The 22,993-nt window shown below is 44.9% G+C and overlaps 1 protein-coding gene across 9 annotated transcripts in view; it reads right to left on the bottom strand.

Annotated features, from left to right (window-relative positions):
* Positions 1-952: 952 nt before the first annotated feature.
* Positions 953-22,993, bottom strand: part of LOC134573370 (zinc finger protein 618-like) — a 110,057-nt gene continuing 88,016 nt past the window's right edge. For 6 of the 9 annotated variants that reach the window (XM_063433081.1, XM_063433086.1, XM_063433088.1 and 3 more), the window contains 3 exons: positions 6,123-6,200; positions 5,518-5,628; positions 953-3,230 (listed from right to left, as the gene is read on the bottom strand). In XM_063433081.1, the coding sequence (XP_063289151.1) occupies positions 1,723-3,230; positions 5,518-5,628; positions 6,123-6,200 (1,697 nt within the window). In that variant the 3' untranslated portion in view covers positions 953-1,722. The remainder of the gene's footprint in view (positions 3,231-5,517; positions 5,629-6,122; positions 6,201-22,993) is intronic. The other 3 variants (XM_063433085.1, XM_063433087.1, XM_063433089.1) reach the window with 1 other exon arrangement.

The following is a 22,993-nucleotide window of genomic DNA, read 5'->3' as shown; positions in this document are numbered from 1 at the left end:
AGACAGCGGCTGAGATGGAGAGCACAGACAGGTAGAGCGCGGCTGAGACAGAGAGTGTAGATGGGTAGAGCGTGGCTGAGGTGGAGAGTGCAGACGGGTAGAGTGTGGCTGAGGTGGAGAGTGCAGAAGGGCAGAGTGTGGCTGAGGTGGAGAGTGCAGATGGGTAGAGTGCGGCTGAGGTGGAGAGTGCAGATGGGTAGAGTGTGGCTGAGGTGGAGAGTGCAGAGGAGTAGAGCGTGGCTGAGATGGAGAATGCAGACAGGGAGAGCGTGGCTGAGGTGGAGAGTCTAGACGGGTAGAGAGCAGCTGAGATGTAGAGTGCAGATGGATAGAGCGCGGCTGAGATAGAGTGCAGACGGGTAGAGTGTGGCTGAGGTGGAGAGTGCAGAGGAGTAGAGCGTGGCTGAGATGGAGAATGCAGACAGGGAGAGCGTGGCTGAGGTGGAGAGTCTAGACGGGTAGAGAGCACCTGAGATGTAGAGTGCAGATGGATAGAGCGCGGCTGAGATAGAGAGTGCAGACGGGTAGAGCGCAGCTGAGGTGGAGAGTGCAGATAAAAAACATCCACTTATGGTGTTTGTGGCTGGCTGACAATGACAGCTGTAACCCACATTTGGAGATTTATTCTAGAACCTGTGTCGTTTTATAGTCGGATCATAGAGGACATCCTGGGTCACACATTATTCTTTAGTGAGGGAAAAGAACCATAGGGATTCACTGTGATGAGGTCTGAATACATTACATTAGTTATCAAAAGTAATTTTCATACAAAAGTCCTTGGGAAACCTAATGTCCTTGCCGGTAGGTTAATTCATTGGGTTTACCATGCACTCATCAACAAGTATCCCGCTCTAACCCAGATTGTGGCCCCATGTATTGCAAGAATATTAGTACTCCTAGCATTGTAGTGAGGATACCACATATAGACTGACAATCAGTGCTCGGCAGAGGATACATTCCATACTGTTTATAAATTAGAAAAAACAGGTTATTTGTTCTTCACAGAAACCAAACAGGACACGTCTCCAAAATGGAAGCCTACAACAGGCAGGATAACAGCAGAATCGGCATACAGCAGTTTAGAAAGTAGGCTTAGATTAGAAGGTTTTCCCTATATTCTAAAAATAAAATAAAATACACTACGTTTCTTTACGTCCCTTTAGAATATACTACTTTTATTCCTAAAAGAACTTCAAACAATAAAAACAAAGTAGGGAATGGAGATCTGTTAACCAAAATAACTCATCTAAAAGTGTTCAGGTCCTTGTGAGATATTTAAAGACTTCACCTGTTTTTCCTGAATTTCGACTTCTGGAAAGAGTTTTGTGAATGTTACCTTACTAATATACACTGTATGTTAATAAGGCCCTGATACTAGTACAAACTTATTGGAAGGAGCAACAAGCTCGTTGTGATAACTGGTAACGAGAAATCTTCAAGTGACTTTGGAAGTCAGCTGCCTGTAACAATAGTTAGTCTTGTCCATACAAACATATTCCTTCTACATGTAAGGTCAACAACCCATCATCATCCAAAATCCAATCTTCCTCTTGGTACAAAAATAAAACAAAACAAAAAAGCACTTGGTTCCTAGACTTTTTTTTGAGGTCCACAGTGTTTCAAGCTTGATGTCCTTTATCATTTACTTATTAAGTAACATTTATTTGGAACAGTGTTTTGCTTTATAATAAGTGTTTCAACCAAACAGTTTTTTTGTTTTGTTTAAAGCATATTCGACCTCAGAAACATAACTTTATTCATATCTTCAGGGCTAAGCAGTCTCCTTCGTTTGATAAGTAAGGTTTGTTCACACATATTTACACATTCGCTTCTGGCTCCGACAGCAGGGACAGCAAGGAGCCAGAAGGCAAGTTTGGATAGTTTTACATGTTTTTGGGCAACAGATGACCAATACTGGAAGAGGTCTGGAGTAACCTGGAAAAGGGGCTCTTGTAAATAGTCATAGACTTCATTTTTCCCCATTCGGTCATCGTCTTGGACTTTGGTTGTCTCTGCAGCTGGCCTAGGCTTTTTAGTAGGTGCCTCAAATTCACCCTCTTCTGACCCGTCTCGAACTTCATTAATTAACTCACAGACCTTACCAATAATTTCTTCATGTTGATACGGTGGAACTGGCCTTAGTTTTTGCTGTGGATCTAGGATCATAGCTACTTTATGTGCTGACTCCACCTTAAAGTTCTCCTTTAAAGCTTCAAGGAAGAGATGGCAGAGTTTGCTGATAACTCCTGCATCATTTGCCTTCGATGTGAAGAGCTTCTCCAACTTGACGTAGGTTGGAAGCACAAGCTGTAGTGTGGGTTTGCGTTCATTGCTTAGCTCTATTACAGCTTGCTTAACAGGTCCTAAAATGGCAGCTAAGTTGCTCAGTAAGTGTTTGTTTAGGTTCTGGATGACATTTGGCTTTTTTGCCCGGCTATAGAATTCACAGATTTGCTCGTATCGTTCATGAACGAGCAGGAGAGAATCAGTTACAGAATTCCAGCAGGGAGGTGGTGAGGTTTCTTCTAAAGAGCCAAATGTCTCCTTTGAGATACCAGATGACCCAGCCAGTTCTTCTGAAACATTTAAGAGTTCAATGACCTCGTGCATATTGCGAGCTTGAAGTGTGCGCTTGCTTAGCACGCTTTGTACCACTGAGTTCAAAGAACAGGCTGAACAACGAAGGCAGGTTCCTCCAGACTTGGAGAATGCAGAAGAATTCACTTTGCAGTCTGTAACATAAACTGTCCTAATCTCTGACATCACAAACTCCGATAGTACATTCTGCACCCATTGATGGATAAATTCTCCGCTATCTCTATTGTCCACGTCCTTAATTCCCAAGACATATCGTTTTATTTGGTTGCACTCAGCCTGGTATGCTGTGAGTATGTAACAGGAATCTGTTCCAATGCACTGGGCATGACAAGTGACTCCAATTCCCAGGCAGATGTTACTTCCCAGAGCACAAGTCACCTTCACTTTGACTTGGTTGTACATTCGAGGTAAATGCTTCACAGCCAATGTGTTCATATTCCCCAGTATCTCGTGTACAGAAAACGATCCATAACGAGCGCCAGTGTCAACAAGTGTCTGTGCAAGTTTCAGGAATTCTTTGCCATTGACCACACTCAGAGCCCCGAGATCAGCACACATTACCCTCAGTAATCGCTCTGCAATGTGTTGACGTTCCTTCTCAGGTAGTGAATTGTTAAGTGGTCCGGTTGTTGCTGCAAAAAAAACAAAAAGCATTATTACTAAGATCCGCTTTAAAGACATTATACAAGAGTTATATTCTATTGGATCATCTTTGTCAATATAAGCCAGAACAGCTTAATTAAAGATATATTTCAGCTATTTTTGGCTAGAATTTGCAATTCTCTTGTCGTATACAGTGTGTGAAGAGTATATTCTGCTTGGTATGAAATGGGGTCTATATCCTCTCCTGGTACTACAGTGGTGCACGTCTTTTGACTTGTTTTTATCTTAATTTAAATACACTGATCAGCCACAACACTAAAACCACCTGCCTAATATCGTGTTGGTCCCCCTCGTGCTGCCAAAACAGCTCTGATGCATCAGGGCATGCACTCCACAAGACCTCTGAATGTGTCCTGTGGTATTTGGCACCAAAACATAAGCAGCAGATCCTTAATTCCTGCAAGTTGCATGGTGGGACCTCCATGGGTCCAATTTGTTGTTTCAGCACATCCCCAGATGCTCAATTGGGTTGAGATCTGGGGCATTTGGAGGACAAGGCAACACTTTGCACTCTTTGTTAGGTTTTCTAAAACCAAATGTGATTCATCAGGCCAGGCAACCTTCTTCCATTGCATCATGGTCCAGTTCTGAGACATCCCCAACGAAAGCACATTCTGGATAGACAGTGGTCATGGTGGTCCCTGACCAGTCTGTGGTTACGCAGCCCCATATGCAGCACACTGTAGGTTCTTTCTATCATGGCCAGTATTAGGTTTTTCAGCAATCTGAGCTACAGTAGCTTTTTTGTGTGATCGGACCAAACAGACTAGCAATCTCTCCTCATGTGCATCAATGAGGCCTGGGCACCCGTGACCCTAACACCAGTTCCGCGGTTGTCCTCCCTTGCACCACTTTTGGAAGCTACTAATCACAGCATACCGGGACATCCCACAAGACTTGCCGTTTTGGAGATGCTCTGGCCGGTCGTCTAGCGATCACTATTTTGCCTTGTCATTCAGATTGCTTGCCCATTTTTCCTGTTCCAAAACTGAAGTTTAAGAACAAACTGTTATCTTGCTGCCTCATGTATACCACCCGATTAGAGGTGACATTATAATGATATATTCAATGTTATTCACTTCACCTGTTGGTGGTTTTAATGTTGTGGCTGATTAGGGTATGTTTTTTTTTAGGAATGGTCTGGTAACAATGAGCAAATGTCCAGCATGCTCACTAGACATGTCTAGAAGTGTCAATACAAGATAATGGTCCTTCTTTGTATATTACCAGCCCCTGATATATGAAGGAGCAAGGGCTCTTATGTCACGCTTCCATCAGATGCCTCACTAGACATGTCTAGAAGTGTCAATACAGGATAATGGTCCTTCTAGAAACATAGAATGTGACAGCAGATAAGAACCATTCGGCCCATCTAGTCTGCCCAATTTTCTAAATACTTTCATTAGTCCCTGGCCTTATCTTATAGTTAGGATAGCCTTATGCCTATCCCACACATGCTTAAACTCCTTTACTGTGTTAACCTCTACCACTTCAGCTGGAAGGCTATTCCATGCATCCACTACCCTCCCAGTAAAGTAATACTTCCTGATATTATTTTTAAACCTTTGCCCCTCTAATTTAAGAATATGTCCTCTTGTTGTGGTAGTTTTTCTTCTTTTAAATATAGTATCAATATCCTTCTGAAGATACGGTCTCCAGTACTGCGTACAATACTCCAAGTGAGGTCTCACCAGTGTTCTGTACAATGGCATGAGCACTTCCCTCTTTCTACTGCTAATACCTCTCCCTATACAACCAAGCATTCTGCTAGCATTTCCTGCTGCTCTATTACATTGTCTGCCCACCTTTAAGTCATCAGAAATAATTACCCCTAAATCCCTTTTCTCAGATGTTGAGGTTAGGACTCTAGGTATATTACCAGCCCTTGATATATATGAAGGTTTTACCCTATGCAGCAGCAAGGGCTCTTATGTCACGCTTCCATCAGATGCCTTACAAAGGCTGCATAAATTCAGCTGCCCCTCACATTGATTTAAAGCTACAGATGAAGCAGAATTGTTTAATTTAACAAATTGGACCAATATAAAGAAGTTTGTAATCTCCCTATAGCTTTAACTGAAGCTTGTGATCCATACAAAGACTGCATTTTCTGCCCAAGGTTAACAGAACTACAAACTAGTCAGGAACTGTAACTTAGTATATAGATTCTTCCCATTCACTACAAGAAAACATATAGAAGGTAATGAAGAAACAACTAATCTGTATCCCACTTCAGCCACCAACCATGCAACTCACAAGAATGGGTACTGTTATTGATGCTGTTTCTTTGAACTTGAGGCTTCCAGTTCTCTTCCACAGGTGGTAAAGATCTGGCCTGATTCGAGGAAACGTTGTTTTCATTGTCGGCTAAAAGGAAAGAAAAACAGAGAAAAGAAAAACATAAAAGTTTGAGTGTTTGTAGGTCAACACGTTTCAAGTGACAACGTGAGGAGGAGAGCTGGTATGTAAAATACCACAGCAAGCAGAGAGATCGGGTATGAGTCCCTACCAATCTCTCTGATGACCTTAATGTTTATATTATTTTTTTTTCTTGTAAAAATAAAACAACCCCACCTCCTGTGCAGAGCCACTATCCCTGAACAGAGAACGAGCAGGATGAAGTGGCACTGGCAGCTACATTGAGTGCATGCAGGGCATCCCTATCTCCACTAGCGGTCAGTTAAGAAGAACGGAAACAACTCATCGGTATGCGTGGGAGAGTAATTTATACGGTGAAGATACTGTTCTGGTTTCACCTAGTCTTGAGGTGCCTTAAATAATTCTAACCCAAAACATGGTAAATAACCTAAGTACAGAAACCGTGCCATGTTAAAATGCCTCTAAATGGGAGATCTTCTCACCGGCATGGGACTGCATGTGCTCCAGCAGATTGGTGTAAAACTGGAACTGAATTCCGCATGCACCGCAAGTGTAGGGCTCTGTGAGAAAACAATTTGCGGGTTTTACAAAGAGTTCTGTCAACGCCATGTAAGCACACTAACTGGAAATGACAAAACCTTTCATCTATCCCTGGGCCACCCACCTAGTCTAGGTCTGATTGGCAACCTACCTAGCCTGGGTCTGATTGGCAACCGACCTAGCCTGGGTCTGATTGGCAACCGACCTAGCCTGGGTCTGATTGGGTGGCGGCCTAGCCTGGGTCTGATTGGCCGCCGGCCTAGCCTGGGTCTGATTGGCCGCCGGCCTAGCCTGGGTCTGATTGGCCGCCGGCCTAGCCTGGGTCTGATTGGCAGCCAGCCTAGCCTGGGTCTGATTGGCAGCCAGCCTAGCCTGGGTCTGATGGCTGCACTCACTGTTTGCAGAAAGCTTGTACCCTAACCACTAGAAGGAGCTAGGCTTTCTGAATGGTACAGTTTAATGGTGTCAAGCTGAAGGCCGTGCAGACTGAGCCTTAAGAGATGCACAAACAAGTCTTGTACTTAATTGTAATTGCTGGTGGTTTAATACAAGACCCTGCCCAGAAGAGCTTGCAATTCACTGGTAAGTACATTACAATGCTTGGAATTGGTGAGTAGAGGATTACTGATCGTAGTGATTGGCCAGGAGCTATATTAAATGCTTACTGAGCACAGGGTAAATCATTTGATACTACATTATGTAATACCATGGTTCAGGGGTTAATAAATGTTTATTTCAATATTAAAGGGGAGATTAAAGTGTTGCAAACAAAAAAATAGGGCAAAGTAGAGTGGGTGGCTCACTCCAACATCTGAACAAAATAAAGGAAGATTGGACCTTTCTTCATACCGCCACACCTCTTCCTTCGATTGGCTTGTGGGCCGTCTAATTATCGGATCATTCACACATGGCTAATTGAGGGCTGGGTATTTAAACCAACTCAGAGGATACCTATGGCCACTCTGCTCCTGACGACGGCGTCTTAGTACGCTGAAACGCGCATTGAACTCTTTTATTGTCAATTTGCACTTGGGTAGCACTATGCACATTTGAATTTTTGTTTTGAGTGTTCAGGGTTACTTGTTCACTTAGGCATTAGCTCTGTGCGGTGCCGAGGTATACAGGGACAGCAAGAGATTTTTTTATTAATGGGGAATTTGTAGTACCTTTATCTTTGGTAACTTCCTGGTTCCCTCTCTGGCGTTTTGGGACACAGTGTACAGTGGAGGTTTGGATGAGTCTAGTTTAAGGATGCAGACTTTCTACCTCTCTTTGTAATTACCCTCCTCCCTGCCTGTCCAGAGGTGGACACCAGCCATCTCTTATACCCCTGTTTTAATACTGTTTATATTTTCTTTTTAAGTGGACCATTATTTTTTGTAAAAGTTTAAGGTGTTTTTTTTTTGGCCACTTACAATACTTTTGTGCTTCCCCCCAGTGTATCCCACAATTTTGGGTGACACTGGGATTTTTGTTCTCATTGTTAGTGTAACGGATCACCTGGCAGCCCTACTGGGTACCTCCGTTGAAGGATGCTCCTAGCGCTTCCTGAGGACTCCAAGCACTGCAGCAGACACCACAACCACCGAACCGGAGAAGTATACGAATGCTCTCAAGCATATGAATGCTGTAAACAGCTGAACAGGAAAAGCATACAATAGGCTTACACTCCTGGCAATCAGCATACAATCCAATTCTCCTAATAACGAGACGACACTTCGTTTTGAGGTCAAGCAGAACTGACTGTACTGGCACATACAGCCTCTTTTATTCACAATCCACAAACATAGTACTGCCCACAGGGTTTTGAAATACAACCAATCAATCCGTACAATACACACAGACACTCCCACACAAAATCCTTCCCTCTGCCTGTGATATGATTACTGAACATAATGGATAATATAATTATCACAGGCAGAGAAATACAGTTTTTACAAAATATTAATAACTTCCAAAATATACATGCCATTCACATAAAACATTCACATAAAACATTTCAGAATCAGCATGCTTGAAATATACACATACTCAAAAATCAGGGCAGTCGGTTCAGGGGTTAAAAGTTAAGGGAAGGTCCTATTTGACCAAATGAAGCATGGCTTTTCTGCCCAAAACCAGTTCCACAGAGTCTTCCATCCTGGAGATAATTGGGAAGTAATCCAATTATCTCCAAGGACAGAGGCAAAACTCCATTAGCCACATGGCTTGCAAAATACAATAAAATACATAACTGTGCAGCTATTGCATAAAACAGGTACATTCAACATATCCCCAGATAGCTTAGATCTGAGCGCACATTATTACTGAATGGCGCTTAGATCACAAACATACAGTTCAATTGCCATGGAGCCAAAGTCTTTCACATAGTCTTTCGTTATACGAATGGGCTCCATGTCATAGCTATCTGGGGTAACACTGCTCACATAGGGAAAGTACAGAATGACCCGGCTTTCGGGTCTTTGCAGGGGAAAATCAAGCATTTCAACATGGGGCCATAGTCACAGGGCAGGAGGCTGGCAATCAGTCTTCTCCAATGCCCAGTGGCGAGGCTGGTTCCGCCACAGTCAGTAGTTTAGCTCCAGGGTTACCCCCTAATTGGAAGCACTGTTTAAGTGACTTTTCTTTTGATCTGGGAGGTGCAGGGGGAGTGGCCTTAACATCTTGTTTCGCCCTAGGATATCCCCTCGGGGTGGGACAACACTCCCTTTTGAGAGGTGGCTTATTCAAACATCTGAGCTCTAAGTGGTTGCTTACTCCATCTGAGTTCTGAGTGGGTGGCTCACTCCAACATTTGAGCTCTGATGGGTGGCTCATTCCAACATTTGAGCTCTGAGTGGGTGGCTCACTTCATCTGAGCTCTGAGTGGGTGGCTCACTCCAACATCTGAGCTCTGAGTGGGTGGCTCACTCCAACATCTGAGCTTTGAGTGGGTGGCTCACTCCAACATCTGAGCTCTGAGTGGGTGGCTCACTCCAACATCTGAGCTCTGAGTGGGTGGCTCACTCCAACATCTGAGCTCTGAGTGGGTGGCTCACTCCAACATCTGAGCTCTGAGTGGGTGGCTCACTCCAACATCTGAGCTCTGAGTGGGTGGCTCACTCCAAGATCTGAGCTCTGAGTGGGTGGCTCACTCCAACATCTGAGCTCTGAGTGGGTGGCTCACTCCAACATCTAAGAACTGAGTGGGCATACAAGATCTGGAAGGAATAACAATCATGCAGAAACCTTTCAGAAGTCTCATTTGCCTAGATAGGACTATATTTCCTCTGTCCATTCCTGATATTTTTACATTGTAAATATATGAATAGACCCACTTTCTTATTATTCCTGACATATCTCACAGATTCAAACCCTGATCAGACTATTCCCCAGACACACATTAAATGGATTATAACAAGACAGGAGTGTGTCCACACAAAGTTGTAATGCTCTCCTGATAGTGGAGACAGTGGCTGCCGTGAGGACAGCACGGGAAAGGAAGCAGGAGGGAACACAAACTTTCTGTCAGAGCCAGCTTGCAGAGAGGGGAAATTGTAATATGTGTTATACGTACAATTTATTTTAAAGCGGTGACATGCTTATTTTGGCTGTGTGTGTACAACAGGAGGTTAAATTCAGCCTCTCTGTGTCCTAACTCCTTAAAGAGTACAGCTAAACAGACAGCGTTCATTCTACACGGCTTAGAGATTCATGGAGTTAGCGGTGATATGGCCCTGCATGGGATCAGTGGGTAAAGTTTGCGCCAGAAACCAGGAAATGGAGCACTAAATACCAAGAGATTGTGGGCCATTACTAGATTATAATGATAGAATGTAAGCTCTGTGGGCCATTACTAGATTATAATGATAGAATGTAAGCTCTGTGGGCCATTACTAGATTATAATGATAGAATGTATGCTCTGTGGGCAATTACTAGATTATGATAGAATGTAAGCTCTGTGGGCCATTACTAGATTCTAATGATATAATGTAAACTCTGTGGGCCATTACTAGATTCTAATGATAGAATGTAAGCTCTGTGGGATATTACTAGATTATAATGATAGAATGTAAGCTCTGTGGGATATTACTAGATTCTAATGATAGAATGTAAGCTCTGTGGGCCATTACTAGATTATAATGATAGAATGTATGCTCTGTGGGCAATTACTAGATTATGATAGAATGTAAGCTCTGTGGGCCATTACTAGATTCTAATGATATAATGTAAACTCTGTGGGCCATTACTAGATTCTAATGATAGAATGTAAGCTCTGTGGGCCATTACTAGATTATAATGATATAATGTAAACTATGTGGGCCATTACTAGATTATAATGATAGAATGTAAGCTCTGTGGGCCATTACTAGATTATAATGATAGAATGTAAGCTCTGTGGGCCATTACTAGATTATAATGATATAATGTAAACTCTGTGGGCCATTACTAGATTATAATGATAGAATGTAAGCTCTGTGGGCCATTACTAGATTATAATGATAGAATGTAAGCTATGTGGGCCATTACTAGATTATAATGATAGAATGTAAGCTCTGTGGGATATTACTAGATTATAATGATAGAATGTAAGCTCTGTGGGCCATTACTAGATTATAATGATAGAATGTAAGCTCTGTGGGCCATTACTAGATTATAATGATAGAATGTAAGCTCTGTGGGATATTACTAGATTATAATGATAGAATGTAAGCTCTGTGGGCAATTACTAGATTATAATGATAGAATGCAAGCTCTGTGGGCCATTACTAGATTATAATGATAGAATGTATGCTCTGTGGGCCATTACTAGATTATAATGATAGAATGTAAGCTCTGTGGGCCATTACTAGATTATAATGATAGAATGTAAGCTCTGTGGGCCATTACTAGATTATAATGATAGAATGTAAGCTCTGTGGGCCATTACTAGATTATAATGATAGAATGTAAGCTCTGTGGGCCATTACTAGATTATAATGATAGAATGTAAGCTCTGTGGGCCATTACTAGATTATAATGATAGAATGTAAGCTCTGTGGGCCATTACTAGATTATAATGATAGAATGTAAGCTCTGTGGGCCATTACTAGATTATAATGATAGAATGTATGCTCTGTGGGCCATTACTAGATTATAATGATAGAATGTAAGCTCTGTGGGCCATTACTAGATTATAATGATAGAATGTAAGCTCTGTGGGCCATTACTAGATTATAATGATAGAATGTAAGCTCTGTGGGCCATTACTAGATTATAATGATAGAATGCAAGCTCTGTGGGCAATTACTAGATTATAATGATAGAATGTAAGCACTGTGGGCCATTACTAGATTATAATGATAGAATGTAAGCTCTGTGGGATATTACTAGCTAATAACATGCATAGACTGTAAAGTCTATGAGGTATTTACAGATACAGCAGACAGAATTATGTAAAATGTAACACTGATTATATTAAGCACAATAACGTATTTCTGTATTAGACTATTCAATGGCAGAATGCGTTCTGCCACAACAGCCCCTACATATCAAAAGACGCAATCAGCTGCTGCGAGGGATAATCACGAGGGATGATCCTTTGCAGCAGCTGATTGCGTGTTTTGCCGGTCATGGCTCCTAGATAGTTACGCACATTTACATGAACCCTTCATTAGTCTCTTCAATTCACAAATACAATAAACTGGAAACAAGTTACTATAAAAACAAAATAATGTTTATGTCACTCATTGTTTCAACAGATCTCCAATCTGAAATTCCTATTCGTTATACAGCTGCTTGTAAAGCAAGCGATTTGACACGCATTCCTTACATATTCCACATGGTTTGTCTGGGTGTGGAATTTACTGTATGTGCAAAAATACTTTTTAATGCACACATAAGAGGAAATATTTGTTTTTTTTACACCTTTGAATTGTTTTAAAAATAAGAAGCCTACAGCACACTGTTTATTCCTTCATATTTTTGTACTATTTGTATGTGATCAGTCTTATTGGTTGGAAGATCTGCAAGGCAAGGGTGGCTTCCCTTATTACTTTTATACATTTTATATGAGACTGTGCAATAAGGCGCATTGTGACTGACTGCCTGCATGTCCTCTGTACATGCAACAATAACTGCTCATAATCCATGTATAAATATATAACGGTGTCTCAGTATCTGCGCTTCCTGCTGACTGGTTATTGTGTGTCACTGTTAGTGTATCGGATGGTGGGTCTCACTGCGGAGAGTACAGCAATAATGGCTGACTGGTTACTGTGTGTCTGACTGCACTGAGTACAGTGATAATGGCTGACTGGTTACTGTGTCAGATAGTGGGTCTGACTGCACTGAGTACAGTGATAATGGCTGACTGGTTACTGTGTCAGATAGTGGGTCTGACTGCACTGAGTACAGTGATAATGGCTGACTGGTTACTGTGTCAGATAGTGGGTCTGACTGCACTGAGTACAGTGATAATGGCTGACTGGTTACTGTGTCAGATAGTGGGTCTGACTGCACTGAGTACAGTGATAATGGCTGACTGGTTACTGTGTCAGATAGTGGGTCTGACTGCGCTGAGTACAGTGATAATGGCTGACTGGTTACTGTGTCAGATAGTGGGTCTGACTGCACTGAGTACAGTGATAATGGCTGACTGGTTACTGTGTCAGATAGTGGGTCTGACTGTGCTGAGTACAGTGATAATGGCTGACTGGTTACTGTGTCAGATAGTGGGTCTGACTGCACAGAGTACAGTGATAATGGCTGACTGGTTACTGTGTCAGATAGTGGGTCTGACTGCACTGAGTACAGTGATAATGGCTGACTGGTTACTGTGTCAGATAGTGGGTCTGACTGCACTGAGTACAGTGATAACGGCTGACTGGTTACTGTGTCAGATAGTGGGTCTGACTGCGCTGAGTACAGTGATAATGGCTGACTGGTTACTGTGTCAGATAGTGGGTCTGACTGCACAGAGTACAGTGATAATGGCTGACTGGTTACTGTGTCAGATAGTGGGTCTGACTGCACTGAGTACAGTGATAATGGCTGACTGGTTACAGTGTCAGATAGTGGGTCTGACTGCACTGAGTACAGTGATAACGGCTGACTGGTTACTGTGTCAGATAGTGGGTCTGACTGCGCTGAGTACAGTGATAATGGCTGACTGGTTACTGTGTCAGATAGTGGGTCTGACTGCACTGAGTACAGTGATAATGGCCGACTGGTTACTGTGTCAGATAGTGGGTCTGACTGTGCTGAGTACAGTGATAATGGCTGACTGGTTACTGTGTCAGATAGTGGGTCTGACTGCACTGAGTACAGTGATAATGGCTGACTGGTTACTGTGTCAGATAGTGGGTCTGACTGCGCTGAGTACAGTGATAATGGCTGACTGGTTACTGTGTCAGATAGTGGGTCTGACTGCACTGAGTACAGTGATAATGGCTTACTGGTTACTGTGTCAGATAGTGGGTCTGACTGCACTGAGTACAGTGATAATGGCTTACTGGTTACTGTGTCAGATAGTGGGTCTGACTGCACTGAGTATAGTGATAATGGCTGACTGGTTACTGTGTCAGATATTGGGTCTGACTGCACTGAGTACAGTGATAATGGCTGACTGGTTACTGTGTCAGATAGTGGGTCTGACTGCGCTGAGTACAGTGATAATGGCTGACTGGTTACTGTGTCAGATAGTGGGTCTGACTGCGCTGAGTACAGTGATAATGGCCGACTGGTTACTGTGTCAGATAGTGGGTCTGACTGCGCTGAGTACAGTGATAATGGCTTACTGGTTACTGTGTCAGATAGTGGGTCTGACTGCACTGAGTATAGTGATAATGGCTGACTGGTTACTGTGTCAGATAGTGGGTCTGACTGCACTGAGTACAGTGATAATGGCTGACTGGTTACTGTGTCAGATAGTGGGTCTGACTGCGCTGAGTACAGTGATAATGGCTGACTGGTTACTGTGTCAGATAGTGGGTCTGACTGCGCTGAGTACAGTGATAATGGCCGACTGGTTACTGTGTCAGATAGTGGGTCTGACTGCACTGAGTACAGTGATAATGGCTGACTGGTTACGGTGTCAGATAGTGATAATGGCTGACTGGTTACTGTGTCAGATAGTGGGTCTTACTGCGCTGAGTACAGTGATAATGGCTGACTGGTTACTGTGTCAGATAGTGGGTCTGACTGCGCTGAGTACAGTGATAATGGCTGACTGGTTACTGTGTCAGATAGTGGGTCTGACTGCGCTGAGTACAGTGATAATGGCTGACTGGTTACTGTGTCAGATAGTGGGTCTGACTGCGCTGAGTACAGTGATAATGGCTGACTGGTTACTGTGTCAGATAGTGGGTCTGACTGCGCTGAGTACAGTGATAATGGCTGACTGGTTACTGTGTCAGATAGTGGGTCTGACTGCGCTGAGTACAGTGATAATGGCTGACTGGTTACTGTGTCAGATAGTGGGTCTGACTGTGCTGAATTCAGTGATAATGGCTGACTGGTTACGGTGTCAGATAGTGGGTCTGACTGCACTGAGTACCGTGATAATGGCTGACTGGTTACTGTGTCAGATAGTGGGTCTGACTGCGCTGAGTACAGTGATAATGGCTGACTGGTTACTGTGTCAGATAGTGGGTCTGACTGCGCTGAGTACAGTGATAATGGCTGACTGTTTACTGTGTCAGATAGTGGGTCTGACTGCGCTGAGTACAGTGATAATGGCTGACTGGTTACTCTGTGTCAGATAGTGGGTCTGACTGCGCTGAGTACATTGATAATGGCTGACTGGTTACTGTGTGTCACTGTTAGTGTATCGGATAGTGGGTCTGACTGCACTGAGTACAGTGATAATGGCTGACTGGTTACTCTGTGTCAGATAGTGGGTCTGACTGCGCTGAGTACAGTGATAATGGCTGACTGGTTACTGTGTCAGATAGTGGGTCTGACTGCGCTGAGTACAGTGATAATGGCTGACTGGTTACGGTGTCAGATAGTGGGTCTGACTGCGCTGAGTACAGTGATAATGGCTGACTGGTTACTGTGTGTCAGATAGTGGGTCTGACTGCGCTGAGTACATTGATAATGGCTGACTGGTTACTGTGTGTCACTGTTAGTGTATCGGATAGTGGGTCTGACTGCACTGAGTACAGTGATAATGGCTGACTGGTTACTGTGTGTCAGATAGTGGGTCTGACTGCGCTGAGTACAGTGATAATGGCTGACTGGTTACTGTGTCAGATAGTGGGTCTGACTGCGCTGAGTACAGTGATAATGGCTGACTGGTTACTATGTCAGATAGTGGGTCTGACTGCGCTGAGTACAGTGATAATGGCTGACTGGTTACTGTGTCAGATAGTGGGTCTGACTGCACTGAGTACAGTGATAATGGCTGACTGGTTACTGTGTCAGATAGTGGGTCTGACTGCGCTGAGTACAGTGATAATGGCTGACTGGTTACTGTGTCAGATAGTGGGTCTGACTGCGCTGAGTACAGTGATAATGGCTGACTGGTTACTGTGTCAGATAGTGGGTCTGACTGCACTGAGTACAGTGATAATGGCTGACTGGTTACTGTGTGTCAGATAGTGGGTCTGACTGCGCTGAGTACAGTGATAATGGCTGACTGGTTACTGTGTCAGATAGTGGGTCTGACTGCGCTGAGTACAGTGATAATGGCTGACTGGTTACTATGTCAGATAGTGGGTCTGACTGCGCTGAGTACAGTGATAATGGCTGACTGGTTACTGTGTCAGATAGTGGGTCTGACTGCACTGAGTACAGTGATAATGGCTGACTGGTTACTGTGTCAGATAGTGGGTCTGACTGCGCTGAGTACAGTGATAATGGCTGACTGGTTACTGTGTCAGATAGTGGGTCTGACTGCGCTGAGTACAGTGATAATGGCTGACTGGTTACTGTGTCAGATAGTGGGTCTGACTGCACTGAGTACAGTGATAATGGCTGACTGGTTACTGTGTGTCAGATAGTGGGTCTGACTGCACTGAGTACAGTGATAATGGCTGACTGGTTACTGTGTCAGATAGTGGGTCTGAATGCGCTGAGTACAGTGATAATGGCTGACTGGTTACGGTGTCAGATAGTGGGTCTGACTGCGCTGAGTACAGTGATAATGGCTGACTGGTTACTGTGTCAGATAGTGGGTCTGACTGCACTGAGTACAGTGATAATGGCTGACTGGTTACTGTGTCAGATAGTGGGTCTGACTGCACTGAGTACAGTGATAATGGCTGACTGGTTACTGTGTCAGATAGTGGGTCTGACTGCGCTGAGTACAGTGATAATGGCTGACTGGTTACTGTGTCATATAGTGGGTCTGACTGCACTGAGTACAGTGATAATGGATGACTGGTTACTGTGTCAGATAGTGGTTCTGACTGTGCTGAGTACAGTGATAATGGCTGACTGGTTACTGTGTGTCAGATAGTGGGTCTGACTGTGCTGAGTACAGTGATAATGGCTCACTGGTTACTGTGTCAGATAGTGGGTCTGACTGCACTGAGTACAGTGATAATGGCTGACTGGTTACTGTGTCAGATAGTGGGTCTGACTGCGCTGAGTACAGTGATAATGGCTGACTGGTTACGGTGTCAGATAGTGATAATGGCTGACTGGTTACTGTGTCAGATATTGGGTCTGACTGCACTGAGTACAGTGATAATGGCTGACTGGTTACTGTGTCAGATAGTGGGTCTGACTGCGCTGAGTACAGTGATAATGGCTGACTGGTTACTGTGTCAGATAGTGGGTCTGACTGCGCTGAGTACAGTGATAATGGCTGACTGGTTACTGTGTGTCAGATAGTGGGTCTGACTGTGCTGAGTACAGTGATAATGGCTGACTGGTTACTGTGTCAGATAGTGGGTCTGACTGCACTGAGTACAGTGATAATGGCTGACTGGTTACTGTGTGTCAGATAGTGGGTCTGACTGTGCTGAGTACAGTGATAATGGCTGACTGGTTACTGTGTCAGATAGTGGGTCTTACTGCGCTGAGTACAGTGATAATGGCTGACTGGTTACTGTGTCAGATAGTGGGTCTGACTGCACTGAGTACAGTGATAATGGCTGACTGGTTACTGTGTGTCAGATAGTGGGTCTGACTGCGCTGAGTACAGTGATAATGGCTGACTGGTTACTGTGTCAGATAGTGGGTCTGACTGCACTGAGTACAGTGATAATGGCTGACTGGTTACTGTGTGTCAGATAGTGGGTCTGACTGCGCTGAGTACAGTGATAATGGCTGACTGGTTACTGTGTCAGATAGTGGGTCTGACTGCACTGAGTACAGTGATAATGGCTGACTGGTTACTGTGTCAGATAGTGGGTCTGACTGCACTGAGTACCGTGATAATGGCTGACTGGTTACTGTGTCAGATAGTGGGTCTGACTGCGCTGAGTACAGTGATAATGGCTGACTGGTTACTGTGTGTCAGATAGTGGGTCTGACTGTGCTGAGTACAGTGATAATGGCTGACTGGTTACTGTGTCAGATAGTGGGTCTGACTGCACTGAGTACAGTGATAATGGCTGACTGGTTACTGTGTCAGATAGTGGGTCTGACTGCGCTGAGTACAGTGATAATGGCTGACTGGTTACGGTGTCAGATAGTGGGTCTGACTGCGCTGAGTACAGTGATAATGGCTTACTGGTTACTGTGTCAGATAGTGGGTCTGACTGCGCTGAGTACAGTGATAATGGCTGACTGGTTACTGTGTCAGATAGTGGGTCTGACTGCGCTGAGTACAGTGATAATGGCTGACTGGTTACTGTGTCAGATAGTGGGTCTGACTGTGCTGAGTACAGTGATAATGGCTGACTGGTTACTGTGTCAGATAGTGGGTCTGACTGCGCTGAGTACAGTGATAATGGCTGACTGGTTACTGTGTCAGATAGTGGGTCTGACTGCGCTGAGTACAGTGATAATGGCTGACTGGTTACTGTGTCAGATAGTGGGTCTGACTGCACTGAGTACAGTGATAATGGCTGACTGGTTACTGTGTCAGATAGTGGGTCTAACTGCACTGAGTACAGTGATAATGGCTGACTGGTTACTGTGTCAGATAGTGGGTCTGACTGCGCTGAGTACAGTGATAATGGCTGACTGGTTACGGTGTCAGATAGTGGGTCTGACTGCGCTGAGTACAGTGATAATGGCTTACTGGTTACTGTGTCAGATAGTGGGTCTGACTGCGCTGAGTACAGTGATAATGGCTGACTGGTTACTGTGTCAGATAGTGGGTCTGACTGCGCTGAGTACAGTGATAATGGCTGACTGGTTACTGTGTCAGATAGTGGGTCTGACTGTGCTGAGTACAGTGATAATGGCTGACTGGTTACTGTGTCAGATAGTGGGTCTGACTGCGCTGAGTACAGTGATAATGGCTGACTGGTTACTGTGTCAGATAGTGGGTCTGACTGCGCTGAGTACAGTGATAATGGCTGACTGGTTACTGTGTCAGATAGTGGGTCTGACTGCACTGAGTACAGTGATAATGGCTGACTGGTTACTGTGTCAGATAGTGGGTCTAACTGCACTGAGTACAGTGATAATGGCTGACTGGTTACTGTGTCAGATAGTGGGTCTGACTGCGCTGAGTACAGTGATAATGGCTGACTGGTTACTGTGTCAGATAGTGGGTCTGACTGCGCTGAGTACAGTGATAATGGCTGACTGGTTACTGTGTCAGATAGTGGGTCTGACTGCGCTGAGTACAGTGATAATGGCTGACTGGTTACTGTGTCAGATAGTGGGTCTGACTGCGCTGAGTACAGTGATAATGGCTGACTGGTTACGGTGTCAGATAGTGGGTCTGACTGCGCTGAGTACAGTGATAATGGCTGACTGGTTACTGTGTCAGATAGTGGGTCTTACTGCGCTGAGTACAGTGATAATGGCTGACTGGTTACTGTGTCAGATAGTGGGTCTGACTGCGCTGAGTACAGTGATAATGGCTGACTGGTTACTGTGTCAGATAGTGGGTCTGACTGCGCTGAGTACAGTGATAATGGCTGACTGGTTACGGTGTCAGATAGTGGGTCTGACTGCGCTGAGTACAGTGATAATGGCTGACTGGTTACTGTGTCAGATAGTGGGTCTGACTGCGCTGAGTACAGTGATAATGGCTGACTGGTTACGGTGTCAGATAGTGGGTCTGACTGCGCTGAGTACAGTGATAATGGCTGACTGGTTACTGTGTCAGATAGTGGGTCTGACTGCGCTGAGTACAGTGTTAATGGCTGACTGGTTACGGTGTCAGATAGTGGGTCTGACTGCGCTGAGTACAGTGATAATGGCTGACTGGTTACTGTGTCAGATAGTGGGTCTGACTGCACTGAGTACAGTGATAATGGCTGACTGGTTACTGTGTCAGATAGTGGGTCTGACTGCGCTGAGTACAGTGATAATGGCTGACTGGTTACGGTGTCAGATAGTGGGTCTGACTGCGCTGAGTACAGTGATAATGGCTGACTGGTTACTGTGTCAGATAGTGGGTCTGACTGCACTGAGTACAGTGATAATGGCTGACTGGTTACTGTGTCAGATAGTGGGTCTGACTGCACTGAGTACAGTGATAATGGCTGACTGGTTACTGTGTCAGATAGTGGGTCTGACTGCGCTGAGTACAGTGATAATGGCTGACTGGTTACTGTGTCATATAGTGGGTCTGACTGCACTGAGTACAGTGATAATGGATGACTGGTTACTGTGTCAGATAGTGGTTCTGACTGTGCTGAGTACAGTGATAATGGCTGACTGGTTACTGTGTGTCAGATAGTGGGTCTGACTGTGCTGAGTACAGTGATAATGGCTCACTGGTTACTGTGTCAGATAGTGGGTCTGACTGCACTGAGTACAGTGATAATGGCTGACTGGTTACTGTGTCAGATAGTGGGTCTGACTGCGCTGAGTACAGTGATAATGGCTGACTGGTTACGGTGTCAGATAGTGATAATGGCTGACTGGTTACTGTGTCAGATATTGGGTCTGACTGCACTGAGTACAGTGATAATGGCTGACTGGTTACTGTGTCAGATAGTGGGTCTGACTGCGCTGAGTACAGTGATAATGGCTGACTGGTTACTGTGTCAGATAGTGGGTCTGACTGCGCTGAGTACAGTGATAATGGCTGACTGGTTACTGTGTGTCAGATAGTGGGTCTGACTGTGCTGAGTACAGTGATAATGGCTGACTGGTTACTGTGTCAGATAGTGGGTCTGACTGCACTGAGTACAGTGATAATGGCTGACTGGTTACTGTGTGTCAGATAGTGGGTCTGACTGTGCTGAGTACAGTGATAATGGCTGACTGGTTACTGTGTCAGATAGTGGGTCTTACTGCGCTGAGTACAGTGATAATGGCTGACTGGTTACTGTGTCAGATAGTGGGTCTGACTGCACTGAGTACAGTGATAATGGCTGACTGGTTACTGTGTGTCAGATAGTGGGTCTGACTGCGCTGAGTACAGTGATAATGGCTGACTGGTTACTGTGTCAGATAGTGGGTCTGACTGCACTGAGTACAGTGATAATGGCTGACTGGTTACTGTGTGTCAGATAGTGGGTCTGACTGCGCTGAGTACAGTGATAATGGCTGACTGGTTACTGTGTCAGATAGTGGGTCTGACTGCACTGAGTACAGTGATAATGGCTGACTGGTTACTGTGTCAGATAGTGGGTCTGACTGCACTGAGTACCGTGATAATGGCTGACTGGTTACTGTGTCAGATAGTGGGTCTGACTGCGCTGAGTACAGTGATAATGGCTGACTGGTTACTGTGTGTCAGATAGTGGGTCTGACTGTGCTGAGTACAGTGATAATGGCTGACTGGTTACTGTGTCAGATAGTGGGTCTGACTGCACTGAGTACAGTGATAATGGCTGACTGGTTACTGTGTCAGATAGTGGGTCTGACTGCGCTGAGTACAGTGATAATGGCTGACTGGTTACGGTGTCAGATAGTGGGTCTGACTGCGCTGAGTACAGTGATAATGGCTTACTGGTTACTGTGTCAGATAGTGGGTCTGACTGCGCTGAGTACAGTGATAATGGCTGACTGGTTACTGTGTCAGATAGTGGGTCTGACTGCGCTGAGTACAGTGATAATGGCTGACTGGTTACTGTGTCAGATAGTGGGTCTGACTGTGCTGAGTACAGTGATAATGGCTGACTGGTTACTGTGTCAGATAGTGGGTCTGACTGCGCTGAGTACAGTGATAATGGCTGACTGGTTACTGTGTCAGATAGTGGGTCTGACTGCGCTGAGTACAGTGATAATGGCTGACTGGTTACTGTGTCAGATAGTGGGTCTGACTGCACTGAGTACAGTGATAATGGCTGACTGGTTACTGTGTCAGATAGTGGGTCTAACTGCACTGAGTACAGTGATAATGGCTGACTGGTTACTGTGTCAGATAGTGGGTCTGACTGCGCTGAGTACAGTGATAATGGCTGACTGGTTACGGTGTCAGATAGTGGGTCTGACTGCGCTGAGTACAGTGATAATGGCTTACTGGTTACTGTGTCAGATAGTGGGTCTGACTGCGCTGAGTACAGTGATAATGGCTGACTGGTTACTGTGTCAGATAGTGGGTCTGACTGCGCTGAGTACAGTGATAATGGCTGACTGGTTACTGTGTCAGATAGTGGGTCTGACTGTGCTGAGTACAGTGATAATGGCTGACTGGTTACTGTGTCAGATAGTGGGTCTGACTGCGCTGAGTACAGTGATAATGGCTGACTGGTTACTGTGTCAGATAGTGGGTCTGACTGCGCTGAGTACAGTGATAATGGCTGACTGGTTACTGTGTCAGATAGTGGGTCTGACTGCACTGAGTACAGTGATAATGGCTGACTGGTTACTGTGTCAGATAGTGGGTCTAACTGCACTGAGTACAGTGATAATGGCTGACTGGTTACTGTGTCAGATAGTGGGTCTGACTGCGCTGAGTACAGTGATAATGGCTGACTGGTTACTGTGTCAGATAGTGGGTCTGACTGCGCTGAGTACAGTGATAATGGCTGACTGGTTACTGTGTCAGATAGTGGGTCTGACTGCGCTGAGTACAGTGATAATGGCTGACTGGTTACTGTGTCAGATAGTGGGTCTGACTGCGCTGAGTACAGTGATAATGGCTGACTGGTTACTGTGTCAGATAGTGGGTCTGACTGCGCTGAGTACAGTGATAATGGCTGACTGGTTACTGTGTCAGATAGTGGGTCTGACTGCGCTGAGTACAGTGATAATGGCTGACTGGTTACTGTGTCAGATAGTGGGTCTGACTGCGCTGAGTACAGTGATAATGGCTGACTGGTTACTGTGTCAGATAGTGGGTCTGACTGCGCTGAGTACAGTGATAATGGCTGACTGGTTACTGTGTCAGATAGTGGGTCTGACTGCGCTGAGTACAGTGATAATGGCTGACTGGTTACTGTGTCAGATAGTGGGTCTGACTGCGCTGAGTACAGTGATAATGGCTGACTGGTTACTGTGTCAGATAGTGGGTCTGACTGCGCTGAGTACAGTGATAATGGCTGACTGGTTACGGTGTCAGATAGTGGGTCTGACTGCGCTGAGTACAGTGATAATGGCTGACTGGTTACTGTGTCAGATAGTGGGTCTGACTGCGCTGAGTACAGTGATAATGGCTGACTGGTTACTGTGTCAGATAGTGGGTCTGACTGCGCTGAGTACAGTGATAATGGCTGACTGGTTACTGTGTCAGATAGTGGGTCTGACTGCACTGAGTACAGTGATAATGGCTGACTGGTTACTGTGTCAGATAGTGGGTCTGACTGCACTGAGTACAGTGATAATGGC

This window comes from Pelobates fuscus, chromosome 9 (assembly GCF_036172605.1).
Source record: "Pelobates fuscus isolate aPelFus1 chromosome 9, aPelFus1.pri, whole genome shotgun sequence".
Classification (NCBI taxonomy): Eukaryota; Metazoa; Chordata; class Amphibia; order Anura; family Pelobatidae; genus Pelobates; species Pelobates fuscus.
The sequence above is the reverse complement of the archived record's forward strand: the minus strand, read 5'-3'. Positions and strand labels throughout refer to the sequence as shown.